Source organism: Vigna angularis, chromosome 1 (genome assembly GCF_016808095.1).
Source record: "Vigna angularis cultivar LongXiaoDou No.4 chromosome 1, ASM1680809v1, whole genome shotgun sequence".
Taxonomy (NCBI): Eukaryota; Viridiplantae; Streptophyta; class Magnoliopsida; order Fabales; family Fabaceae; genus Vigna; species Vigna angularis.
Window position 1 is genome coordinate 30,963,978 of NC_068970.1, and position 26,395 is coordinate 30,990,372.

General features: G+C 32.6%; 2 protein-coding genes across 4 annotated transcripts; one reads left to right on the top strand and one right to left on the bottom strand.

The window, feature by feature from the left end:
* Positions 1-2,980: 2,980 nt before the first annotated feature.
* LOC108323024 (remorin) lies at positions 2,981-5,430 on the bottom strand. 3 transcript variants are annotated; one of them, XM_052877184.1, is made up of 6 exons: positions 5,357-5,430; positions 4,977-5,071; positions 4,343-4,588; positions 3,761-3,968; positions 3,506-3,587; positions 2,981-3,369 (listed from the first exon to the last, which is right to left on the bottom strand). In XM_052877184.1, exons 1-6 carry the CDS (start codon positions 5,380-5,382, stop codon positions 3,175-3,177), a joined length of 852 nt encoding a protein of 283 aa, XP_052733144.1. In that variant the 5' UTR covers positions 5,383-5,430; the 3' UTR covers positions 2,981-3,174. The 3 variants fall into 3 exon arrangements, with proteins under 3 accessions (XP_052733144.1, XP_017410838.1, XP_017410839.1); XM_017555349.2 differs by having other exon boundaries at positions 3,761-4,130; XM_017555350.2 differs by having other exon boundaries at positions 3,761-4,130; positions 4,977-5,051; positions 5,357-5,429.
* A 17,118-nt stretch (positions 5,431-22,548) lies between these two features.
* On the top strand, positions 22,549-26,180 carry LOC108323026 (probable inactive purple acid phosphatase 9). Its single transcript, XM_017555353.2, has 2 exons — positions 22,549-23,507; positions 24,590-26,180. Exons 1-2 carry the CDS (start codon positions 22,800-22,802, stop codon positions 25,865-25,867), a joined length of 1,986 nt encoding a protein of 661 aa, XP_017410842.1. The 5' UTR covers positions 22,549-22,799; the 3' UTR covers positions 25,868-26,180.
* Positions 26,181-26,395: the final 215 nt, after the last annotated feature.

Sequence of the window (26,395 nt, forward strand, 5' to 3'; positions counted from 1 at the left end):
CATCAGGTCAAACATTACATCAACATACCATCAAGTAACATCATGCAAACACAATAAATACTAGAACAAATATCACAATTTCAATTAAATCATACTATCATCCAAATAATCACAAATCATACTTATAAATTAACAGTTAATAAGAAACATTAGTTTCCCTTACCTTTTTAGGAGCTCAAAGTAGCTTTAGAGAACTCTACTTTGTTCTCTGAACTCAAAGAGACCAAAGAACACCTACAAACAATGAAAACATGATCAGGGTATACCATTAGAATCACTAATCAATAGAGAGAAAACTCACATGCATTGAAGAATGTGAAACCATAAAAAGAGTAGAAAACTGACTTACTCTATTTGAGAAACTGATCGAGTAAAGATCTCACCATGAGAATCACACAAGCGGTCTCTGATTTTCAAACAAATAAATAGGGTACAAGAATCTTAGAGAGAAGACAGAGGATTCTAGAAAATTAGTTTCTAGAGAGATATTGTGTTTTAAAATAATAAAATTCGTTTATAACAATTCTTTTAATATTAAAATAATAGAGTCTCATTATTTTTAACCCACCACCACTTATAAAATACAGTTTTCTAGGTCTTCACAAGTAGTGGGAATGGTTAAAAGGTGTATGGAAAATCATGGTGGAGAGAACATTGAAGTATTATTAAGAGGATCCTTAGATACATCAAAGGAACCTCAGGTGTTGCATTATGTTTCAAAGGATCATAATTAGTTGTCAATGACTACGTTAATTCAAATTTTGCATGTGATATTGATAAAAGGAGATCTATTATTGACTATGTGTTTACATTTGTAGGAGGTAAAATAAGTTAGTTATCCAAGTTATAAGATGTTGTAGCTTTGTCTACTACAAAAGTTAAATATATGGTAGTTACTGAAGCTTGTAAGGAAGCTAATTGGACTTAAAGATTGATGGAGGAACTTAGGCATAAGAGACAAGTGTTTATTGTATACTATGACACTTAGAGTGCCTTACACATGATAAGGAATCCAATCTTTCAATCTAGGACTCAACACATAGGTTTGTGTTACCGCTTTGTTTGAGAAGTAGTAGAGGATGGGAATGTGAACATGAAGGTTCACATAAATGAAAACCCAATAGATGTTATGGCAAAACTAATTATTGACAAGTTTACGTGGATTCGATTCTATTATGGCCTATCAAAAAAATAAACAACATGATGGTAAAGGATAGCATGGTGTGAAGATTTGATTAATTTCATCAAAATCTTTAAGCGGGAGAATGTGAGAAGACAAGTCCCACATAGATGAGAACTTATCTGATCACAGATGAGAATTTATCTTGTGACTTACTTTTTATGTTATAAAAAGAGTTCAATGTTTTGCTTTAGATCACATCCCATAATCTTTTTCTTTTCTTTTCCTTTTAATTTAGAGTTTGAGAAAAAAATAAGAAAAAATATTAGTTTCTCTTTCCTCAAATATAAGTTTTTTTTTGTATTTTTTTTTTCTATTTTCAAGAAAGAAATTATCATTTTTTTATTGAGACTAAATAAAAAAATGTATAAATTTTTCTTTCTTTAATAAAATTACATCTTTCGTTGTATGTACTTGTGTTATTATCATAATATCCAACACAACTCTATAAAGTTTTTAGTGACATGATTGAATTAAATAAAAATATTTATTATTAATATTAATACCAAATAAATGTAGATCTTTTCAAATATCATACTTAATTAGTTAGAACTTGCGTCACGAATAAGAGATTATTAGTGAGATGTTTTTTCTTATAAATTAGTGAATTTTTTGTGTTAACTAAGATATTATACCTATCTTTCTTAATATTATACTAAATACCAGTTACATCATATACAGTTTTTAAAATAAACAATCACATTATTTATGTTTTAGATAAAATAATGATCTACTTCATTTCATTTTTAAAAGACACTCATTGTTAGAAACAAAAATTAAGTTCAAGTAAATGGCTGAATTGAATTTCGAAAAAATTTCAAAATTAGATGAGGCATTTACTTTGAATCGAAGATAGAACATTTAATATAAACTTGTATGATTTTAAAGAAATGTCAAGATAATGTTAATTTATCTTTCAATTTAGAAAAAAATGTTTTAGCTAAAAAAAATGTAGAAATAGGAAAAAGAAGAGAAACACCAACACTCAACACTTGTATTGTTTCCCTCTTACATGAGAATTACATTCAATAGTTTAATTATACTAATTGAATTAATTTACTTATATTTAAAGTTTTGGAAGCATTTCAGAAGAATTCTCATGTTAGATTCCATTGATCTATGTGATCATAAACACAAAACGTTTTTATTTCTCAAGACACCAACCTCTCTAGGCAATCATTACAAAATCACCAAAATTCACAGTCACATTTTCAACTTCAAAGGCTTTCCTATCACAGTGACATCCCTGAGGGGATTATTTATTTATTAAGCCTAGGGATTGTTCATTGAGCACATCTTTTGCACCATTTTTTCTCATCTTACTCCTTCCTCTGTTCTTTTGATTGATCACCACTATGAAACATGTTTCCTGTTGTGATGAACCTCCTCTTTTCTGTTTTTTTTTTTTCCTTCCTTCCTTCTCTATCTTTTCTCTTCTCCTAACTTATTTTTCTCTTTACAATATTCTTCACCCAAACCAACAATCTCCAATGGTACTGACAACCTTTTTTTTCTTTTCGATTCTGGTTAGCCACTGTTAAGGTAACATCAGCACTACACTTTGACGTACAATTATTGTCCTATATTTAGAATTGATGATATTATGTATTTTAAACAACTGATATGTTAAGAAAATCATAGAAGTAGTTACTTTAAGCTATTTTGTTTACCTAAAACTCCCTTCTTAACTCACCAAAGCTTAGTTTTCTAGATAGAGGGTTTAAATTTGTCCCATTCTGAAAGAAAGTACGGTAATCTAATCTGAAAAGCAAGCAAGAAAACTGGAACTGATTTACACCAAAATTAGCCCATGTGTGTTCTGTTTTACATAAAATCTTTTCCCTTTTTATGTAGTACGGAAAATTATCCCACTACAGAAGAGTTGTACAGTTAGAAATCACAGAAATCTATAACAAATAATTACATAATCCTTTCTGTTAAACCCAAACTCAGTGATGTTATGTAATATATACACACAAATATAATTGGTTTTGTTAGAAGCAGGAACATGGCCCTGGAATCTTGCCTGTTGTTCTAATTATGTTTGCCTTCTCTTTTGCTTTGAGCACTTCATTCCTTCGCCTTTCCGCTGCTTGAGCTCTGGCTCCCCCGGCAATTTGATTTATGTAGTTCATCTTCTCTTCATATTTCTTCAATGCTTTTGCCCTTTTTCTTTCACTGTCACCATGCTGCATGCAAATCCATTCATTCTAATTTAGTTCATACTTTATAATAATTTCTTCAATGTATAACACAGTTTTCAATAAGCATGCATGTATTATTTAGATGATAAGGGTAATCAAAATTTTAAGCAAGAACCTTCACCTGAAGCTTATTTAACTTGCGTATTGCTTTCGCCTTCTTCCTCTTTTCCCATGACTCTATTGTTTCCAACAACTTCTCGTACCTGATAATTATGCAGAGCATCAATTTACATACAGCTTTTAAGAACTACAGTAACATAAAGTTTTTAATTTAATGTAAAAGATATAAGATGTTAAAAGACAGCATTCTAATTTGTCTTTTTGTGAAAAAAAAAAGGTTAAAACATGTTCATCCTACAGTGTGACAAGTAGATACCTTTCTTTGATCTTTTCCAGCTCCTCTCTCTCCCAAGCATCTGCTTTTGTTTCATTGGCACGTGGTCTTGCCGAATTCTGCTCGATCAGTGGTGGTGGAGGCGGCGGCGGCCTTAAAGGTTCCACCTTTAAAGGCTCCACCTTTAGAGGCTCTGGCTGATGAACCAGTGGAGGACCTTTTATATGTGGGGCCTCAGGTTTTGTTTCACCTGTGTTCACCAAGTTGTCGTCATCAAAAGTTGGGGTCCTTTTGGGGGGTTGGATCTCAGGTTTTTTACCATCAGAATTACTCTTTAACTTTTCACCAAAAGTTGAACTTCTTCTCATTGATGAGGGAGGGGTCATGCCTTTTTCAGGCCTCTTTATATCCACTGTACCATTTTTACTTTTGTCATTTGGGGGTTTAAATAAGTATCCATGCATGTGAAGCATTGCAGAGATTATTAAATATTACGCCGTTTCAAAATGAGTAATGTTTTGGTGTTAAACATAATTCACATTCAATTAGTTTTCACTACAATACTCAAAGTTTTGTTTTTAAATAAATGAGGTTAATTTGATGATTTTTAAGTACTGTATGTACCTGAGAACTGTCTGGATGTGCTACCAAACTGAGAAAATGGAGGCTTTCTATCATCCACCTTGCTTTTGCCTCTGCTCAAAGGTGTCTCCCTCATTTTCTTTTGCTGTGGAATTAGTGAAACCTCTTGAGAAAAAATTGCATATGCAGCAGCAGCTACCGCTGTGGCATGCTCCATCTCTGTGTCATAATCATGACTCATGTTTCTTGAAAATTGTCTCTGGAACCAACTCTGAACCTTTTTCTTATCTGTGGAAAATCTTACTTTAGTTTGTTAATTATCAGAAAGAAGATGAACAGCTTCGTTATCTGTTAGCATTTTCGCTTGGAGGGAACTTGTTATGCAGAAAAGTTACCATGAATGCAAATTCATATTATCATAAGTCTATCAATTTTAAGGATAGGTGTATTATATTATTGTTCGAGAATGTAAAAAGCTTTCACGACAAAATTACGTGACTTTTATGAAACCGAACAACATTAGTTTTTCTGAAGATAGACAAAACAAAACATGCATGTCAAAACTCTAATTTTGTTTATCCCAAATTCTGAGTTCCTTCCTTTGTTTTATTTCCCTTTAAATACTTATTAATTATCAGCACTATTAATAAAGCCTGCATGGGAAAAATTACATCACCTTTGAAGGATGGAGTTTTCTGTGTTGTAAGTTTCTGATCCCTGCTGCCACCAAGATCAGCTTTATTCTCTTCCTCTGCACCAGTTAATTTCACTCTAGCAAAAAGTTTTCACCACATACACAATATTCATGGACCAAAACTTAGACAGCAATTTTGGTTACATGCATATGGATCTATAGCATGTGAGAAAGATTGTGCAGAATAGAAATTAATTAACATAATCTTATGTATCTATAACCTTTCTGAATTATATGCATATTAATAACTACCTTTTCAGCAGAACTGCATGGTAGTTAATTGTTGTTTATGGAAACAGATGAGATGTGGAAATTACAATAAATGACAACGTTTGAAGAGGGTAAAAGCAAGAATTGCTAACCTTATTTGCTTCATCAAAGTTTCCATTGTATAGGAAGAATTTTTCTGATCTCTCACTTCCTTTTTATTGGCAGTGCTTTGTAATAAAGTAAAGTGGTTGAAGCTTATTTGAAAGGGAATAAATATACTTTGCATGTGTTGTCTGGTTTGGAACTGAATTAAGTGCCTTGTAGTGGAAGACAGGTATTCTTTTCTTCTTTGAAAACTTTCCATTAAGCATGGGATCTTACTTGCTCTTCTTCACCACATTTTCTAAATATTTCTCCCAATAAATTTGTAAAAGCTAAATATACATAGTTTTTTTCTTTTCTTGCATGGCTTTAAACATTTAATGCATTAGCATGTGGAAGTTCCATAGGAATAAGGTGTGAACAACTACTCATTTCATAATGTCTTTATCAATGCCTTTCTTTATGAATTCCCCATATAGCTAGAAGTAGTGAAATACTTTAACCTTGTTTTTAATTTTACAATTTCTGTGAAATTTAATTATTTTAAGTTTTTCACCTTTTTATCACTAAATTAAAGTTTGCCAATATTAATAAAAAATAATCATTTAAACTTCAATAAAAATAAATAAATATGGCTAATATATGTAGAAAGATAATATTAGTTAAGAAAACTCTATAAATATAGTAAGAAGTAATTATGATTTATATTAATATATAAATAATTCCAACAATATTGATTAAAAAATTATTCATATTAACCTTATTAATAAGCAATTTGAAGTAGTATTAATAGAGAAATAATCTTATCACTTTAGTCAAGAAAATACTAACTGATTTCAATTGAAAAATAACTTTAACTTATATTATTGTCAATATTTGTTGAAAATAACTTTGATTAACATAAACTAAAAATAACATTTTTTTTCTGTTTTAAACACAAAAATTTATAAGAAATATTTGCCGATATCAACTGAAAAATAATATTGAACTGATGGATGAAATTTTGAACTAGTTGAACCGAATTTCTTATTGAAACTGAGCAAATAATTATCTTTGACCAAAGAATGTAGAAAGAAAACCATAAATTTGAAATATTAGAGATATGAAGATTTTTAAATACACACCTTTTTAGATTAAATTTGAAATTATCTTATATAATAAAATAACTAATAAATTCATAATTCAAATTTATTTTAAATCTTTACATTCAAATAACATATTTTATTCTTGTTTCAACTATACCTAATAGTCTCACATGATTTCATCTAGGTTAAATATTCTTTTTTTTTCTACCATCTGAGACACTCTTTAAATATAAAATTGTGAACAAAAGAATTCTAAAACAGACAATATAATGAATAAAGATGATTTCACTTAACGTGTTTAGGATTTCTTAAATTTTCCATTCAGAATAAATTCTCATTCTTTTTAAAGCTATGGGAAGCTTATATTTTATCTTTTATTTTTTATTTCTTACAATACAGTGACTAGAGGAAGAAAAAATAACATTAAAAAACATAGATGATACTCTAGAAAAAAGTGTGCCTATATTTATTATTAACAAAGTTGGGATAAATGTAGTCACATGTATGCACCGAAGGCAGAAAGGGTTACTCTCTTCATATATACCTTTATGTTATGGTCTAAAAGGTAATTAAATTTGTTTTCTATTAATAACGGTTAAATATTTAGAATTTTTTTTATACTCAATTATCACTATTTTAAAATAATGAAACTTTTAATCACAATTTTAAAATCAACTAGAAAAACAATCTTTGATTAAAATAATCTAAACTTGTCTGTTAAGACCTTTTCATCATAAATATCATATATAAGGTTATAAATTTATGATATATGTACATATACTACCTATACTATTATATAAAAAAGCTCTCTCATATTTCCAGTTTTATCCTTTAGCTATTTTTTTTAAAATCCAAATAATTATTTACTAATTTTACTTTCTATATAATCATTTTTTCTTAAATTTAATAGTCTCTTTTTTGTTCATTGACTTTTTTTTTCTTCTAAAATTTAACTATTTTTAAACTAAAATAATTATTTATAATAAAAATATATTTAAAAAAAATTAAAAATTACTTACAATAAAATTGTAAAAATGATTTAAGTTTTGTTTTATAATTGTAATAATATGTAATAGACACAAATATGTATAGGACATACCGGTTTTTCACTTATTATAAGATGAATGAGTTATGAAAATAGAAGAACTATTTTGTTTAGATTAAAAAAACTAGTTTTTAAAGAAATTAGCAAAAAAAACATTATTAAAGTGAAATTGTATAAGATTTTTGTATTATAGGTAAAAAGTATAATAAATTTTTTATTGAGATCTTACGTCAACTATGTATAATAGAGAGTAGAATATATAAGTACAAGTTAGTTTTATAAATAACATTATCGGATTATTAAATAATACCCAGTATATGTTTCATATGTGTATATCAAGTTTATTTCTTAATATTTTTAAAAGGATTTAATTAATTAAATGAAGAACTGGTTAAATAATTTAAATGAAGATGAACTTTTCGTAATAAAATAATAAAAAAGTGAGTGATGTATCATATGTACATATAGATACAATTCAACAAATAAATGCATTTGTCAATGCTTGTAAAAAAGTAATCGTATTGAATGCGTGCATACATGAGCACAACTTTTCACCATATATATTAACTTCAGTTTGACCAATCCAGATCACAAGATTGTTCCAAGGATGTTTTCGTCTACATTATACAAATTTGTAAGCTATACGAGGTTTTTTTACCATAAAAATGTCTAAGTTTTTGTGAAATTTGACAAATAAATTTCTTAATAGTTGAGGTGGATATGTAAAATATCATGTAAAAATTCTGATTAGGTTTATTTCATTCCATTTCATTAATGTTTATAAGAAAATTATACAAACTGAATCATAATTAATATCCTCTGTTAGCATTATTGGTATAAATTAAAGGAATGAAGTTATGTGTTTAGATAGGAGAGAGGAATCAAGTATTGTGTTATTGTAAAATACTAATAATAATAATAACAACAATTTCAATATAAAACAAAAATTGACACAAATGTTTTTGCTTTCTGTCTTTCAGAAACCTCAATTTTTTGTCAAATATATTTCATTTGATTTTAATTGTATAAATTCATCTATTTATCTTTATATGATATGTAGGGTGCATTTGACCCCACTTTTTATTAAGGTTAAAAAACATTACCATTAATTTTTTTTACCTACTTTTCTAAGCATATTCAAATTTTATTTTCCTTCTACCTTTCTTCTCCTCTCTTTTCATTCAAAGAACCGTAAATTTCACTTCATATTAAATTTACTTTAATGTAGAAAATCTGAAATAAGAAAATGTGTCAAAGATTCCATCTTATTTAGAAATATAAAAAAAAAATTGCAGTATATCCATAAATATCAATTTTATTTTTTACTACATATCATTAGATCTTATTAAAAACGTATTATGATAAAATTAATCACTCTTTACAGATATCTTTTCTATTTATACATTCCATATTCTTCACAATAGAAAATGTGTAAATTTCTTCATATTAGAATTTATTGAAAAATTAAAAGTTAGAGCATAGTTTCATATGAAAATGTTGATAATGATGAGAAAGTAACAGTTCTGAAATAAAGAAACAAGAAGGAAAGCAAAAGAGAGGAGTTCCATATATATAGATGCTCATTAATTGAATTCAATTGAAAGAGCAACTGCAAACTATACATGAAGATAATAAATAATATTAAAAAAAAAAAATCTGTGGTTGACTAAGAAGGCACGAAGAATGAGCCTATTCTGACCTCAAGAACTGGTGCAGGAGTCATAAATGGATGCACCCTGCACTTTCGGTGGCTCCACATTAATGAAACTCGTGGGGTCCAACTCAATTCTTCTCCCAACCATATTCTCTTACCATTTCCATGCTTGTTTTCAGATTCATCTCTTCTTCCTCTACTTCCACTTTCGCCACCTCCAGCTTCCAACATCCTTTAACCCAAAAACAAACATGGAAATGGCTCTGCATTGCCAAACTACACAACACTCATCAACACAAACTATATAAGGTTGTACCATACATACCCTTTTTTTTTTCTTTCACTAACCAACTCTCTCTCTATAAATATATATATACTTTTCTCAGAGTTATCTTGTTCCAACCATACATAAAGCTTTTTTTTTTTTTGAACAGGCGATGAAACTCTCTTCAACAACACATGTAAGACTCGGCTACTTCCACCAAACTCGGTGGTTAACATATACCCATTTGGTCGCATAGAAAATTAAAGAAAAGGAAAAGCTAAAAGTGAGAAAAAGATTGAACATTTCAAGAACTAAAGAGATGGAATATAAGCGGAAGGAGAGCCATTTTCTGCAAGAGCGTTGATGGGTGTAGAGGAAGTTTATAGATAGTAGTAATACTGAGGCATGAGAATAATATGAAGAAAGGTGGTGATGATGGTGAGAAAGTATGAGTAAAGAAGAAAATGGGGTTTGGTGTGTGTATGTTAAAAGGGTGGGGTCAAATTGAAATGGTACGTGGAAATTAAAGATACCTTATGGTGGTAGTATAGTAGGGGTTGAACTAGTTGTGAAGAGGGTTGGGACCAGTGGGAACTCGCCTCTTCTCTGAGCCGAATCTTGGATCAAGAAGAGGTTGGTGGTGCATTCTTTGAAGGCTTCTTTGAAGGCCAATGCACAAAGATCGTGGTCTGGTGTGGGGGAAAGAATCACAGTAGTGGGTGTTGGTTGAGGAAGGTGGTAGGGTGGGATTTGGTGAGGAGAGAAAGAAGAGAAAGAGGAAGATGATGATGATGGTGGTGAGTGAAGAAAGAGAGGTCTTCATGGTGAAGAGGGTGAGGAGAAAAGAGGTGGAGGTAGAGATAGAGATGGAGATAGAGATTGGGGTAGGGAAGAGTGAGAAAGTGATGGAAAAAAGAGGAAGAAGAAGGGTGACATTAGCCAAGTGAGTGTGTGTGATTGTTTAAATGCAAAGCAAGAGACACATGAAGTGATATAATTGCTTTGAAAATGGAGGGGGGCTCACTCTCAACTCTCCAATTAATGGTGTTTTGTCAGCAATCACCATCTCTCATCAAACCAGTCACGAAGTTTATATGGAAGTGTTATGCGCATCTATATAACTTTGTGCTCACCTTGCAAGTACACTTTACATGGAATTCAAATGCTTCTGCCTCCTTTGTCAACACCTCAGTTCACACAAACACTCAGTGGAATGCTTATTTTAGGATAAATCATTCTTATATTTTAACGTCTCATTTCAAATTTCAGATCCACTATCAAGGTGGTAACCATTCATTGGTTAATAAAAAAGGAACTTACACAAATGTGTATGTTCATTTGTGAAAATTGTTTGCGGGAACTTGTTTTTTCAACTCTCTAGCGCATACCAACCAATGATTTACATATTCATCTTTGCTAATTTTATAGTAAGCATAAAATGATGAAATTATTTCATTCTATATCCGTAGAGAACGGAAGAAGAAAGAAAGAGGAGATAAAAACTTCGCAAAAATGCGTCCATACAAAATGAAAGATTTAGAAATGGTTCTTTATTTTCTTATTAAATTCGTGTTTTGTGGTAATCTTTCTATGAGAAATTTCTCAATGCATCCAAAGACTTGAGCTTTGTTTGGTTTAGAGATTTTACTATTTTACATTCAAACAAAAAATGTTGTCTCTTGACGAGTTGGTTTTAACTAAATTTTGGACTCTCTCAACACAAGTAATAATGCATTTATGAATCATATTATGTCCAACATTTTATGAATACATTCAATCATATTAGTTTTTTTTTATTCTAAAGTCTTGGGTAAATTTTGAGACCAAAAGTATCGTTCTATGTTTTCTTGTGTGATATTTATATACTATCTATAGCTACTTGGTTAAATGTCTCCAAAAAAAAGCCCTTATTTCCATGTTTACATATTTGCATTTCTCCTTTTCTTTTTAAGAGGAATCACTTACTCCTCAACAATTACATCTTCGTATTTCTATTTTTTTAAGGAGGAACTCAATTTTTATACCTCAACAATTATATCTTTGTATTTCTCTCTTTTGAATGAGGAACCACTTTGTAGTGATGGATAATATATATAACTCTTATGAAGTTTGAAATTGAAGAGACTATAAATAATTCTATATAATATATATAACTCTTATGAAGTTTGAAATTGAAGAGACTATAAATAATTCTATATATATAGAGATTAAGATATTATGATGCTACATACTCTTAGTATTAAACTTTCTATGACCTTAAACTTCCTTTTAAGTTACGTCAAAAAGAGTATATTCCTAAATTTATAAAAATGTTATACATGAATCTCTTTCTTTTTCAACAAAATATACCAGCTCTCCTTTTTAAATATTTCAAACCTTACCTGTAACCTCCCATTATGTACTGACGGAATGTCACAAATGTAGTTTTAATGTTTCACATAAATTTCTCATGCGAAATCCAAAGTAAGAACATAAAAGCTCTGTCGAGAATACCTATTTATTGGAGATTGAGAATTGACAAAAACAACATGTTATTTTCAATAAAGGCAACTTATTTTCATGGATGATGATGAAAATATATTAAGATTAGACATGAGATATTAATCTTTAATAACTCTTAGTTTTCATATTGTGTATAATTACTTATTATCTTTAATAACTCTTAGTTCATATTGTGTATAAATTCTTATTGTGTAAAAATTGAATCAAGAGTATAATGACAAAGTTTACATAAGACTATGTTAAAAGAAAAATAGATACAAAACTAACTAACAAAATAAAATTATTAATTAATTGATACAATAAATAAGGAAAATATCTAGTAATACTTCTTTAAATTGGATGATGAATGTTACAAAGTCTAAACTTATAACAAAATTGTTGAAATGTGTAGGATGAAATGGATTGGTGAAAGCATTAAGAAGTTGAGCTAAAGATCAAGAAGAAGATGAAGTAGATCTTGTTGAATCTTCTTCCAAACAACATGATAATTTATCTCAATATGCTTGATACACTCATGAAATACAAGATTATGAGCTAGATAAATGACAAGTTGAATATCACAATATACAACAATGGGAGTTAGTGGTACATGAAGATAATGTAACCATTGAATTTCTCAAGTAAGATTGACTAAAGCTCGATACTAAGTTTTGGAAGAGGAACATGAAATAATATATTACTTCTTGAACTTCCAAGAGATTAAAGATGATTCGAGAAACACATAAAAACCAGTGATGAGTGTCGGGTATCCAATCAACAAGCCTAATTAAAATCAACAAATGTGAAAAGTCTAAGCTTTTAGGAAGCAAAAAAGAACAAACTTCAAGCATAGATACTTTTAAGTAGCAGATAATGTGAAGCACAACCTTATAATGAGTATCAAGAGGATTGACATAAACTAGCTAAGTTGTTGGACAAAATAAGCAATGTTGGTCGAGTGATAGTGAGATACAAAAGTCTACCAACTAACCATTTGTAGCCAACTACATTAGAAAAAAGTTGTCGTTGAGTAGCTTGAAGTATAATAGAAGGATCAAAAGGAGTGGGCGTAGGTTTAAAGCCAAGAAACACACTATAATCAAGGATTTCTAAAGCATACTTTTGTTGAATAATGTAAATTCCAGATTTGGATCTTGTAATTTCAAGACCAAGAAAATATCTTAAAGAACCAAAGTCTTTGATTTTAAATTTGGTGTCTAAGACATGCTTAACAAAGGTGACTTCATCTAAATCCTTATTACTTAAAACATAAACTAATAAAGCAGTGAAAGAAAATCATGTGAAAATTGTGTGTAATTGAGAGAAAAAAAAGTGGGGGATAACATGTTTTGGCATTGTTGACTGGTCTACTTGAGGCCATAAAGAGATTTGTGCAATCAACAAACTTTGGAAGAACCAGGGGGAGCAAACCAGGAGGAGGAAGCATATAAACTTCCTCATGAAGTTCTTTTGTGAAGAAAATGTTATTTACATCTATTTGCTCTAGAAACCAACCTTTAATAGTTGTCATGGCAAGAATGATTTTGAATGTAGTGATTTTAGTAACAGAAGAGAAGGTATCACAATAATCTATACCTTCCAATTGTGTGTGGCTTTGGTTACTAACCATGCTTTATATCGCTCAATAGTGCCATCAACATGATATTTAACCTTGTAGACCAACTTGCAACCAATAGGACTTTTACTTTTGGGAAGATCAACAAGAGACTGAGTTTGATTTTACTGTAAAGCATGCAACTCAACATTCATAGCATTTTGTCAACAATCCATTTTATAGGCTTGGGAAAAGGGTGTGGGTTTAGAAATAATAGTGATAGAAAAACAAAAAAAAAATCATAAGAAGTTTTGCAATGATTATAATCTAAGAACAAAATACAAAGGATATGCACAAGTACTTGTAATCGGATTGTTGAAACAACTAGAAGCAACCACAACATCATAGTGAAAATTTGTTAGATAAGAAGGTCGATGTAGAAGTCAGTGGAATGTCTAAAAGGTTGAGTTTGTAGAGACTTGTTGAGGGATGTGGAAGGATTTGAAATGTGATAATTTGCCATAGGGAAAGTGGGTTTAGTAGGGACGCTAACAACATGAATATATTGTGATGGAGTTTGGTGAAAATATTGGAAAGTAAAGGAAGTTGATTTTGAGAAGTATCAGGTGTTGGGGAATAAACACACTAAATGGAAAACAAATATCATAAAGAATGACCTTTCTTGAAAGAATGATTTCATGAGAATGAAGATCAAATAAGACATATGTCAGATCCTTGGGAATTGGCAAAGGACATAAGGACCCTAAAGTTTGCAAGGAGTTAATCCACCATTTGAGAGTCAGTTCACTCTAGAATAGTATTCATAATTGATTATTCCAGACTTGAAATAATCGAGTACTGCCAAATGAAAATTACTTTTTGGAGCTTGACAATCGATTATCTACTTGGGATAATCGATTATCCTAGTGCAAGGGAAAGAAGACAGGTTGGAACAACGTTTTTGCATGCGAAAATGGATGACAAACATGCTCTTTGAAATTGGGGGTGGAAAGGAAGGATGGGGACAACTTTTGAGAGATTCCTTGATTAAAATAAGGAATGATGGACCATGGTTGTCTATGTTAGCAAAATGATAAAGATGAAGTTTTGATGATGTCCAAATCAAGTCAAGAGAAATCAAGATTGAAGATGTTATGAAGACTTGTATTGCTATGTAAAGCTTTTGTAATAATTGTAGTTTAGTGTCAAGGACTTAGATTAGAAAAAGAAAAGTGTTTTGTAAAATTACTGTAGCAATGTACTGTAGCAATGTACTGTAGCTAATCGATTAACAAGGGCTGTTAATCGATTAGCGCTAATCGATTAGCAGAGGCTGTTAATCGATTAGCAAAGTGGTCGTTTGAAACACTAGCCGTTTTTAGAGCCGTTGGACTATCCGTTGGAGCGTTAATCGATTAACCACTTAAGATAATCGATTAACACAGTGAGAAAGGCTGAAAACGAAAAATGGAAGAGCCTTTGGATGAGTCTATAAATAGACTCTCATTTCCTCTCAAGAAACAACACAGAAACTCTTCCCTTGTGCTCAAATACTCAGAAATTCTTGAGACTTGTGTGTTCTTGTTCGGCTTGTGAAACTCGTGTCTGTGGAGTTGGTGAAGTGCTGCTACGGTGACAGAGGAAATAGCCGGTTCATCCTTGGTGTGTCTAAGGAGGTGTTCGGAAGAGAATCATCCTTCGTGAAGTATTCGGAGGAGGTGTTCATCCTTCGTGAAGTATTCGGAGGAGGTGTTCATCCTTTGTGAAGACTCAAAGGAGGTGTAGGTTCATCTCTTGTGGTATCAAGAGAGGTGGTTTCTAAACTCTTACAAATTGTTTCTTTGTGATTGTAATTTGTAATTGTTTTGTGTTAATGAAACTGTTTATCTTGTTTTGAGATAAGCGACTGGACGTAGGATTGGTAAGATCCGAACCAGGATAAAATCATCTGTGCAAATTTCTCTCAACCTTACTCTACTTAATTGTTATTATTATTTGCTAAGTAAGTTTAATTGAGTAGAAATTAAAAGGCACACGTTCGTATTAAAAACCCTCTTGGTTTGTTATTCCACGCTAGCAATTCCGCTGCAGCTGCTCTGACAATTGGTATCAGAGCTTGCTTTGATAGTCATTCAAATGGCAGGATCACATCAAACCTTTGCAGAGGGTGCATCAATCAATAGACCACCACTATTCACAGGTGAAAATTACGCATTTTGGAAGGTAAGAATGCAAATATTTATTGAATCTATTGATGTAGATATTTGGGATGTTGTTGCATTTGGTCCTTTTGTTCCAACTAACAATATGCAGGAACCAAAGCCCCGTGACCAATGGACTGCTGAAGATAAGAAAAAATTTGGTAATGATGTAAGAGCTGGTAACATTATTTCATCTGCTTTAACTATTAATGAGTTTTACAGGATTTCTGTCTGTAAAAGCGCTAAAGAAATGTGGGAAACTTTAAGAATAACTCATGAAGGCGGAGATGAAATTGGGTGTGCTAAAACGAATACTTTAATCATGGAAGAGAATAATTCAAGCTCTTCATCAAGCACAACATCAAGTATGGGTGATTCTGATGAGCAAGCATATATTTGTTTAGTGGTAAATGATGATATAGTTGGAAGTCAAGTAAGTACCTCTAGCAATTCTGATGATTCTGATGATATTGATGAAGATGAATTACATGAAACTTATAGAGAATTATTGATAAAATCAGAAAAACTAGATCTTGCTCATAAGAAATTGAAAAAGGATTTCAAAGAGTTAAAATTGAATTTTGAAAATACTCTTGAAGAAAATCAAAATTTAAAAACAAATTTTAAAACTATTATTGAAGAAAATAAAATTTTGAAAAATAAAATTTTATTTTATGAAAAAGGTAAATATACTAGTAGTGATGAATGTGCATCTTGTGTTAATTATAAGAAACTACTAGATGAAACAACCTCAGGAGAATGTAGTAAAAATAATGAAAATAAGGTTGTTAAAAATAAGTATGTTCCTAGAATTAAAAATAAACATAATCATAGAACCCGTAGAACTTGAGTAGAAAAAGGAACAACTTATAGGAACACAAATATTGTATCATGCTTTTATTGTATGAAAAAGGGTCATACTTCAAATAAATGTAAAATTAAGCATTACGGTGTTCCAAGTGGTAGATATGTTTGGGTTATAAAATGATTTCTTTTTTCTAAATCTAACTCAAAGGACCCATACAAAATAGTTGGGTACCAAATGCTTCATATTTAAGAATATTTTTTTAAAATGTTTTTGTTTTAAACATTTAAAATAGAGTGTGTGTGCTATATATTTAACCTCTTTGTATGCTTGCCTCTTTAAATTCAATAAAATGTATGTTGTTCTTTCCTTAATATTTCTATGCATATATCCTTTTATTAAGGGGGAGTATAATTTCTAATAAATTTAGGGGGAGCAATTATACATCACTTTTTAATAATGATCAAAAAGGGGGAGAAAAATTTAAAGCCTTAAACTTATTTCTAAGTACACTAACAATTGTTTCTTCCTTAAGTTGTGTTTTAAATACAGATTATTATCAAAAGCTTTAAATCAAAGGAGTTTTTGATCATCATCAAAAAGGGGGAGAATGTTAGCAAAATGATAAAGATGAAGTTTTGATGATGTCCAAATCAAGTCAAGAGAAATCAAGATTGAAGATGTTATGAAGACTTGTATTGCTATGGAAAGCTTTTGTAATAATTGTAGTTTAGTGTCAAGGACTTAGATTAGAAAAAGAAAAGTGTTTTGTAAAATTACTGTAGCACATTACTGTAGCAATGTACTGTAGCTAATCGATTAACAAAGGCTGTTAATCGATTAGCGCTATCGATTAGCAGAGGCTGTTAATCGATTAGCAAAGTGGCCGTTTGAAAAACTAGCCGTTTTTAGAGCCGTTGGACTATCCGTTGGAGCGTTAATCGATTAACCACTTAAGATAATCGATTAACACAGTGAGAAAGGCTGAAAACGAAAAATGGAAGAGCCTTTGGATGAGTCTATAAATAGACTCTCATTTCCTCTCAAGAAACAATACAGAAACTCTTCCCTTGTGATCAAATACTCAGAAATTCTTGAGACTTGTGTGTTCTTGTTCGGCTTGTGAAACTCGTGTCTGTGGAGCTGGTGAAGTGCTGCTACGGTGACAGAGGAAATAGCCGGTTCATCCTTGGTGTGTCTAAGGAGGTGTTCGGAAGAGAATCATCCTTCGTGAAGTATTCGGAGGAGGTGTACATCCTTCGTGAAGTATTCGGAGGAGGTGTTCATCCTTTGTGAAGACTCAAAGGAGGTGTAGGTTCATCTCTTGTGGTATCAAGAGAGGTGGTTTCTAAACTCTTACAAATTGTTTCTTTGTGATTGTAATTTGTAATTGTTTTGTGTTAATGAAACTGTTTATCTTGTTTTGAGATAAGCGACTGGACGTAGGATTGGTAAGATCCGAACCAGGATAAAATCATCTGTGCAAATTTCTCTCAACCTTACTCTACTTAATTGTTATTATTATTTGCTAAGTAAGTTTAATTGAGTAGAAATTAAAAGGCACACGTTCGTATTAAAAACCCTCTTGGTTTGTTATTCCACGCTAGCAATTCCGCTGCAGCTGCTCTGACAGTCTAGGGCCTTTGTCCTTTAAAAGAGGATGATGGTTTAAAGGAAAATCTAAAGTGTAAAAGAGATTCTGGTGTGTAGAGGGACTCTTGAAGTGAAGAAGATTGCAAAGGAGATTAAAGTTACTCAAATTAGTTTAAAGAAGGATTGAAGTTGTTTAAGACAAGAGGTAAGGGGAGCTAACTTATCTCTTTTACTCTATGTAGTAATTGTATGATTGGATTGATGATCTTGAATATATGAAGAATCATGAAGGGATGACCTTTCTTTGTATATGTGTGGTATGACTATGTGTTAATTTTGAGTATGAGGAGTATTTGTTGGTGAATAAGGTTAGTAAGATGACTGACCTTAGTGTTTGTTTGGATCGTGAATACTGGATTTTGAGTATGATGGACTATGAGCATGTTGGTTTAAGTATGATGAGGAATTTTTGATCACATGGTGAACTTATGAATGATGTTGGAAAAAGGTGTTAGCCTGGGTGTTTCTGGTTTGAGTTTTAAGTATAGTTGATGTGAGAAATCATTGACTGAAATCAATTGCTTGATGATAATGAAATATTTGATAATGTTTGTGCGTCCATGTGATTGTGACTTTGAGTTATCATGTATTTTCGAAGCATGTGAATTGAGGTGGTTTAATGTTGAACTCTGTTTTATGTCATCTTTATTGGAATAATCGATTTTTAGAAGAGATAATCCATTATTTATGATAACTAATCAATATCCATGAAATGATAGTCGATTATCACATCCAATAATCAATTGTCATTAGCTATTTGATTGTTCTGATGGTTAAAAATGATCTATTGTGGTCTTGTGAGGTATGAGATATGTTTATTGGTTATATACAGATAATTGTTAGTAATAATTGTAGATTGATGTCTTATAGATGATTAATTATGGTTATGATGAGATATGTATTCAAATGATTAATGGTGAATTTATAGTAGATGTTTAAGTGGATTTTAGTGCATAGGATTTGAATCTGTTTTGTTCGTGCATAAGAAGGTGGTAATGATGGTAAGCTATGAAAGAGTGATATAAATGAGTCAGTTTCTATTCGGCTGCGACTTTGATAAGTCGGGAGAAATGGAAGCGAGTTTTAATTATGATACTTTGGTAAGTAGCGACAAAATAACCTAGATCCTACAACTTTGGTAAGTAGGTGGTGTGATTATAGATGACGAAAAGTCTTCATAATGGTGGTTCTTGGTTGTGATACTTTGATAAGTAACGACAATTTTGACTCAAACCATGCTATAAAGCAATTGAAGTGACCGTAAGTAATGAGAAATCCATATAATGGTTAGATAACCATCTATGTCAAAACAAGGGAAATAAAGATCTTAATCCCAAAAAGAATGAATATCTAGTTTTACATATTTTGATGCACAATTTTTTCATAGAGCTTAAACGTGAATGCAAGAACTCAGAAAATTTTGAGAAAATACTTAATTTGATCTCTGAAAGATTGAGATACTTATATTTATATGTGTGTATGATGTTTCCAAATGATGACACCTCTAATGATGACCTTGGCATTGACAACGTTGACAAAGACTTAAATCCAGAGGTGGTCGACATCATCATCGACAATTTTGTGACATACAATTGCAACGCTGTGTTCACTTTACAAGATTGATTTGGGGAGAATGAGTGAATGAATTTGAGGATATTTCAAGATGAATTGATTGTTGTTTTTTTGAGTGGATTTGAGGTGAGTGAGAGTGGATTTGGAAGTAAAGTTTGTAAAAATTAGTATAAGATTTGACCGATGTGACAAATAAAAAAATTATTTATTTGGTAGAAATTAAAAATTATCAAAATACCCTTAATAAAAGTAATATAAAATTTTAATTGTTAATATTATATATAATTGTAAAAATTATTATAAGAAGAGAAAAAAATAAAAGTTAATTCTTAACTTAAAAAAATATTATTATTATTATTATTATTATATTTATTATTATTATTATTATTACTTTATGTTTTGTCAAAATATGTTTTTAATTTTAATTTTTATATTTTTTTTTCAAATTGAAAAATATATCTTAAAATATCTTATTATATTATTATTATAATTATTATTAGAAAAAATAAAAGTAAAAGAAAGTAAAAGTAATAAAAACTAAAAAATCTAATCAAAGGGGTAAGTCACCCCTCCTTTCTCTCCGTGGAACTTATAAGGTTTAAACCCTTTAGTTGTCTCTATTTATGTGGGTTTTTCTCAATTTGATCCCCTTCTTATTAGAATTTCCAATTGAGTCCTTAAAAGTGTTAATTTGAATCGATTGAGTCCATGCCGTTAAATTTATTTAACGGGGTTAAGTTTGTGATAGATGGGAGGTTGATGTGTCTAATTTTTTAAGACGTAGCATGGTGAGAGTTGAAACGTGGCATGGTTTAGGCTTGCGTGGAATTTTGGTAAAATGTAATAATATAATATTAGGGGATTTAGGGTTCAATCAAATTGAATGAGATTAAAAATCTGAGAAATGGTTGTAGATCAGACGAAGGGATGGAGATTAAGCAGTGAATTTCCGAATGGGGTCTGGGAGTAGCAGTCAAGGTTGTTGTGGAAGGAAGGCTTGGGGGACTGTGGGGTCATCCAGAACCAGATGGCGGACTTGAAGGAGACGACGGCGTCAATGGCGATGAGATCATGGTTGTTGATCAAATCCACCCCAATTGCATTGCATCAAAGTGGGAAAAATTGTTCCTGCTTTTACGCCACGAAGGGGAGATGATGCACTACCGCGACGTGGGTTTGGCTAACTAATGAAGGATTGCTCACCGCTGCTGATGGCGCGACATTGCTACAGGGTCGCACTAAGGAATCTATTTCTGGTTCTTTGCTTTCCTTGTAGGTTTCGAAATCTCTAGAGGAGGAAGAACGTGGAAGCGGTGGCGCGATTCTATGAAGTGGTTTCTTGCAGGGTTTGCGTCACGATCTATGGAGAAGAAGTTCTTGGTGGTTACGACGCTTCTGGCTTTTCTGGATCTGCAAGTGAAGGTGGCGCGATGTAGGCTAATGCGAATCTGGGTTGTGCGGCGGTGACGGAGGAGAAGACTCGCGATTTCAGGGAGAGTGGCGGTTTGTTTTTTTTTTTTTTGCGTTTTCTGGATTTTGGGAATTACAGGTGAAAGAAGGAGATCGCGCGAGGAGATTCACGATGGTGCTTTGGATGCTGTTTGGGTTTTTCTAGGTTGGGTTTTTACTAGGAATATCAACAAAGTCTAAGTCTATTAGATTCTTCTCAAATATCAATCTCCTTTCTTCTTCTGGCAATAAGATTCTTCAACCGCGTGTTCCTTTCCAGCTCTAAATTTCCCAGATCCATGAGGTTCTTTTGGTAATCCTCTATCCATTTAATGACAAATTTACTTTCATCTTCTTTGCCACATGTAGCTTCTTCTTCCTCTTCTATGAACCCTAAATCCCATTTCAGAAATTCATATTATTAAAATTTAAAAAGTTGCTAAATTCCACGTATTCAACTCTCAGTATGCCACGTTTTAAAATTTTGAGACATCAATCTTCCACCTGTGCAAAACCTTAACCCCGTTAACTAAATTTAACGACATGGGCTCAATTGATTCAAATTAGCACTTATGAGGACTCAATTGTGAATTCTAACAAGAAAGAGATCAAATTGGGAAAAACCCACATAAATAAGGACAACTAAAGGGTTTAAATTCTTATCCTATTTTTTTTCCTTTCCCTTTTTATCTATTTTTTTATTTTTTTATATTTTAACTTGCATAGTTCCAATAAGCATTGCAGACAAGTGAGGAATAAGAACTTCTGTTTCTTTGAGATAAGGTACAAAATAGTAGAAGAGGAAAGAAAGAAATATGATAATAAAGTAAAATAAAATGAAATCATTGTAAATCATTGTAAATCGTTGTTTATCAACAAAATTGAAAATAAAAGAGATTTTGCAAATCAGCGCTCACATTTTCTCTCAAATCTACAAATCTAAATGCGAACAATTCGTGCATATTCATCTTTGTTATTCTTTCTCAACACTAAATCTATTTAAGTAAACACTAATGGGGAGTGGGAGCCTTCAAGAGACGGAAATGGAGAAAACTCTTTGTGGTTTCATTTTGAAGATGTTTGGTCCATATTTTAAAACAGTCAATTTGGTCTACTTTTTCTTAAAAAATTATTACATTTTAAAAGTTAATTAATGACACATGAACAACGTGTGTCAAGGGACATGTAAACACTTCATATGCCTTAATCGTGTTTGCACATGAAGCAAAATTTAACACTTTTAAATAGATGAGATAATTTATTACTTTTTAAAATTAGGAGATTAAACATAATCAAAGCTTTAAGTAAAAATCAATTTTTATTTTGCCTTATAGTTAAGGGATTAAATGTTTTTACTTAAAACCAATCAACCTTTTTTCCCCGGAACAAAATTAAATTTAAATCTTAGAAGAATTAATTTTTGAACGAATAACATAAAATTAATTTTGAAGTTTTAAAATGATTTTGCTAAATTAATGATAATAATATTTTTTAAATGATTGATATAGTATTCCCTTCATTAAAAATACGTATCCATGAAGACAGCGAAACTGAGAGTGGCTAAAGCAAAAGAAGATTGAGGGATGGAATATGCCACTTCAATGCAAAAACGATGCTTTTCACGTCCCTAATCATCGTCAAACAAAACCACGAACTAGATTAACTCCCACATCCAATATCAAAATCTGAACCCGAACCCGAATTCGAATCCAAATCCACCCAACCACCATGATTTCCGATCATGGCACAGTCCCCTTCTTCCTCTGCTTCTTCATCTTCCTCCACTTCCACTTCCCCGGCGTCCACTCCAAACCCTCCCTCTCCGCCACCCCCACCACACTTTCCAAATCTGGCGACTTCGTCCACCTCCAATGGTCCGGCGTCGAAGGCCCCTCCGACTACGATTTCCTAGCCATCTACTCTCCTCCGACTTCTCCCCACGACAACTTCGTCGGCTACCGATTCCTCTCCGAATCCCCCACTTGGGAATCCGGGTCGGGCAACATCTCCTTCCCTCTCGTTGACCTCCGCTCCAACTACTCTTTCCGAATTTTCCGCTGGACCCGATCCGAAATCAACCCCAAGCGCAAGGACCACGACAACAACCCTCTGCCCTCCACGCGCCGCCTCCTGGCGTTCTCCGGCGAGGTTGCCTTTGCGCCGAACCGGGGCCCCGGACAGATCCACCTGGCCTTCGGGGACCAACCCGACGCCATGCGCGTCATGTACGTCACGCCCAACCCCCACGAGACCTACGTGCGCTACGGGGAAAAGGAGGACGCGCTCGACACCGTCGTACTCGCACGTGTGGAGCGCTATGAGAGGGACCACATGTGCGACGCGCCCGCCAACTCCAGCGTTGGGTGGAGAGACCCTGGTTATATCCACAACGCGCTTCTTACGGATTTGAAGAAGGGACACATGTATTATTACAAGGTACGTGATTTTTAAGGTATACACGAAAGTGCCACAGTTTAAGTTCCTTTAAGTTGTCTAACAAAATAACATAAACACGCTTTGGTCTCTGAAACTTCATCGCTTAGTATCAAATTGATCTTCAAAAATAGAGCTTAATGATCTGATAGATTCCGTACAACTTAATCAAATAAAAGTACTCCTACTTTTTATATATTTACTCATAAGGTTTAAGACTCCGGTCTTATGACACTCTTGCATTGGAGTATACTGAAATAAATGGAAGAATAAATAATACGTGCTCTGGTAGTGCAGAGGTTTTCTTATACCAACATTCAAATTTCGATCATATTGAAAAAATTGTTATGATTGATAAATTTGCCAACTTCATAATTTTTTCATTAAAAATTAGAGATTAACTTTTATACACTGTTGGCGTAAATATGTTCAGCTATCTATCAATTAGAAATCATATTAAGTGTATAGATTTTGAAATTATTATTGTATTAACCAATGAATTTATCATTCGAGACAATTTCTAATTGGTCGATATTGGAAATACCGTCAATGTACATATTATTTTTTCTGAAGTGTATATATGATCTTATATTAATTAAGTTAAAACTTTTACATTGAATGAACATATCTATTTAGCTCAAACTAAATACTCTTTTTAAAAAGAGTAATCCTAAGAGTAATGGTAGAATTATACACTTTTATATTTATTTGACACACATTATAAGGGTAAAATGGTCATAAAAGAATTTTGAATTATTGTTAAGAAAGAAGAAAGCAAAAAATAAGAAATGATAGTGTTGAATGAATGTAATAATTTTATGTGTGTCAAAGTATCATTTTACTAAAGTCATTACTTTTCATGGTTACACTGGTGAATGAGATTTTATTTGATAAAAAGAATATGGAATACTTGCTTAGGACAGTTTTGCTGACGCCCAAGTCAGGTATTAATTTTGCTTTTGGTAGTACTAAACTGTCTGGTGTTAGTCAATTTCACGAACAAAATTGATGTTATGCTCACAAACAGTGAGCCCATGAATGGAGAAATGTTAAGATATTAACTGTTTAGAATTGATATGTTCCAGGTTGGAAATGATAATGGAGGTTGGTCTGCAACTCACAGTTTTGTCTCGAGGAATAGTGATTCAGATGAAACAATAGCTTTCCTATTTGGTGACATGGGAACAAGTGTACCATATAATACGTTTGTGCGAACACAGGATGAAAGCGTATCAACCATGAAGTGGATCCTCCGTGATGTTGAAGCTCTAGGTGACAAGCCAGCCTTTATATCTCACATTGGAGACATTAGCTATGCAAGAGGTTATTCGTGGTTGTGGGACCATTTTTTCAGCCAGATTGAGCCTGTTGCGTCCAAAGTGGCGTACCATGTTTGCATTGGCAATCATGAGTATGATTGGCCTTTGCAGCCGTGGAAACCTGATTGGGCCACTTATGGAAAAGATGGGGGCGGTGAGTGTGGTGTGCCTTACAGTTTGAGATTCAACATGCCTGGAAACTCTTCAGAACCGACTGGAACTGAAGCCCCGCCAACTAGGAATCTTTATTATTCATTTGATATGGGAGCAGTACACTTTGTGTATATTTCCACGGAGACTAATTTCCTCCCTGGGAGCAACCAGTACAACTTCTTGAAGCATGATCTGGAATCAGTTGACAGGAACAAAACTCCTTTTGTGGTAGTGCAAGGGCACAGACCCATGTATACTACCAGTCATGAAAATAGGGATGCTGCTTTAAGAGGGAAGATGCTGGAGCATTTGGAACCTCTGTTTGTGAATAACAAGGTCTCACTTGCTCTTTGGGGTCATGTTCATCGATATGAGAGATTTTGTGCACTGAATAACTTCACATGTGGTGGTAATGTGGGTCAGAGCACAGGGGACAAGAAAGCATACACTGTTCATATTGTGATTGGCATGGCAGGGCAAGATTGGCAACCTACCTGGGAACCAAGGCCAGACCATCCGAATGACCCAATCTTTCCACAGCCCAATTGGTCCCTGTACCGTGGGGGTGAGTTTGGGTACACAAGACTGGTGGCTTCAAAGCAGAAGCTTGTGCTTTCTTATGTCGGAAACCATGACGGTATGGTGCATGACATGGTGGAAATTCTGGCATCTGGGGAAGTTGTCAGTGGTAATGGAGACTGTAGTATTGATGCTAACGATAAAGCTGAAAATGTTATTGTGGAGTCCACTTTGTCATGGTATGTGAAGGGAGGAAGTGTGCTATTTCTTGGGGCATTCATGGGTTACGTTCTTGGTTTCGTTACAAGTGCCAGGAAGAAGTCTGAGGAGGCCAGGAGCAATTGGACTCCAGTGAAGACTACGGAGACTTGAACTATTTATTAATGGTTACCACCTTTTCAAGTAGGTCGTGAAGGTTCACATAAAAGGAAAACAAAATGAGATATCCACTCGTTTTTGTTCAAGACTATTAAGTTGTCACCTCATACTTGAGGACATGTATTTGTATATATGCATTCTTTCTTGCTTATTTATGGCATCTGAGGCCTTTCGTATGACCTTGTGCTGTACATTATTCAAGGTAATATGATTTGTCGGATGAGACCATACTCTTGTAACAGAACAAGTGTTAGATATGAGTGCACTATTGATACACTAAATGAGATTTCCACTCGTTTTTGTTCAAGACCATTAAGTTGTCACCTCATATACTTGAGGACATGTCTTTGTATATATGCATTTTTTTTCTTGATTATTTATGGTATCTGAGGCCTTTCGTATGACCTTATTCAAGGTAATATGATTTGTCGGATGAGACTATACTGTTTGTAACAGAACAAAAGTGTTAGATATGAGTGCACTATTGATACGCTAACTTTAATGTCGCAATAGGAATTGCCC

Coding starts and splice junctions, on each gene's coding strand:
- LOC108323026 (XM_017555353.2), top strand. CDS start 22,800: ATGATTTCCGATCATGGCACAGTCCCCTTCTTCCTCTGCTTCTTCATC. Junction 23,508..24,589: donor GACACATGTATTATTACAAG/GTACGTGATTTT, acceptor GATATGTTCCAG/GTTGGAAATGATAATGGAGG.
- LOC108323024 (XM_017555349.2), bottom strand. CDS start 5,382: ATGGAAACTTTGATGAAGCAAATAAG. Junction 4,589..4,976: donor GAAAACTCCATCCTTCAAAG/GTGATGTAATTT, acceptor GATTTTCCACAG/ATAAGAAAAAGGTTCAGAGT. Junction 4,131..4,342: donor CACATCCAGACAGTTCTCAG/GTACATACAGTA, acceptor AAAATGGTACAG/TGGATATAAAGAGGCCTGAA.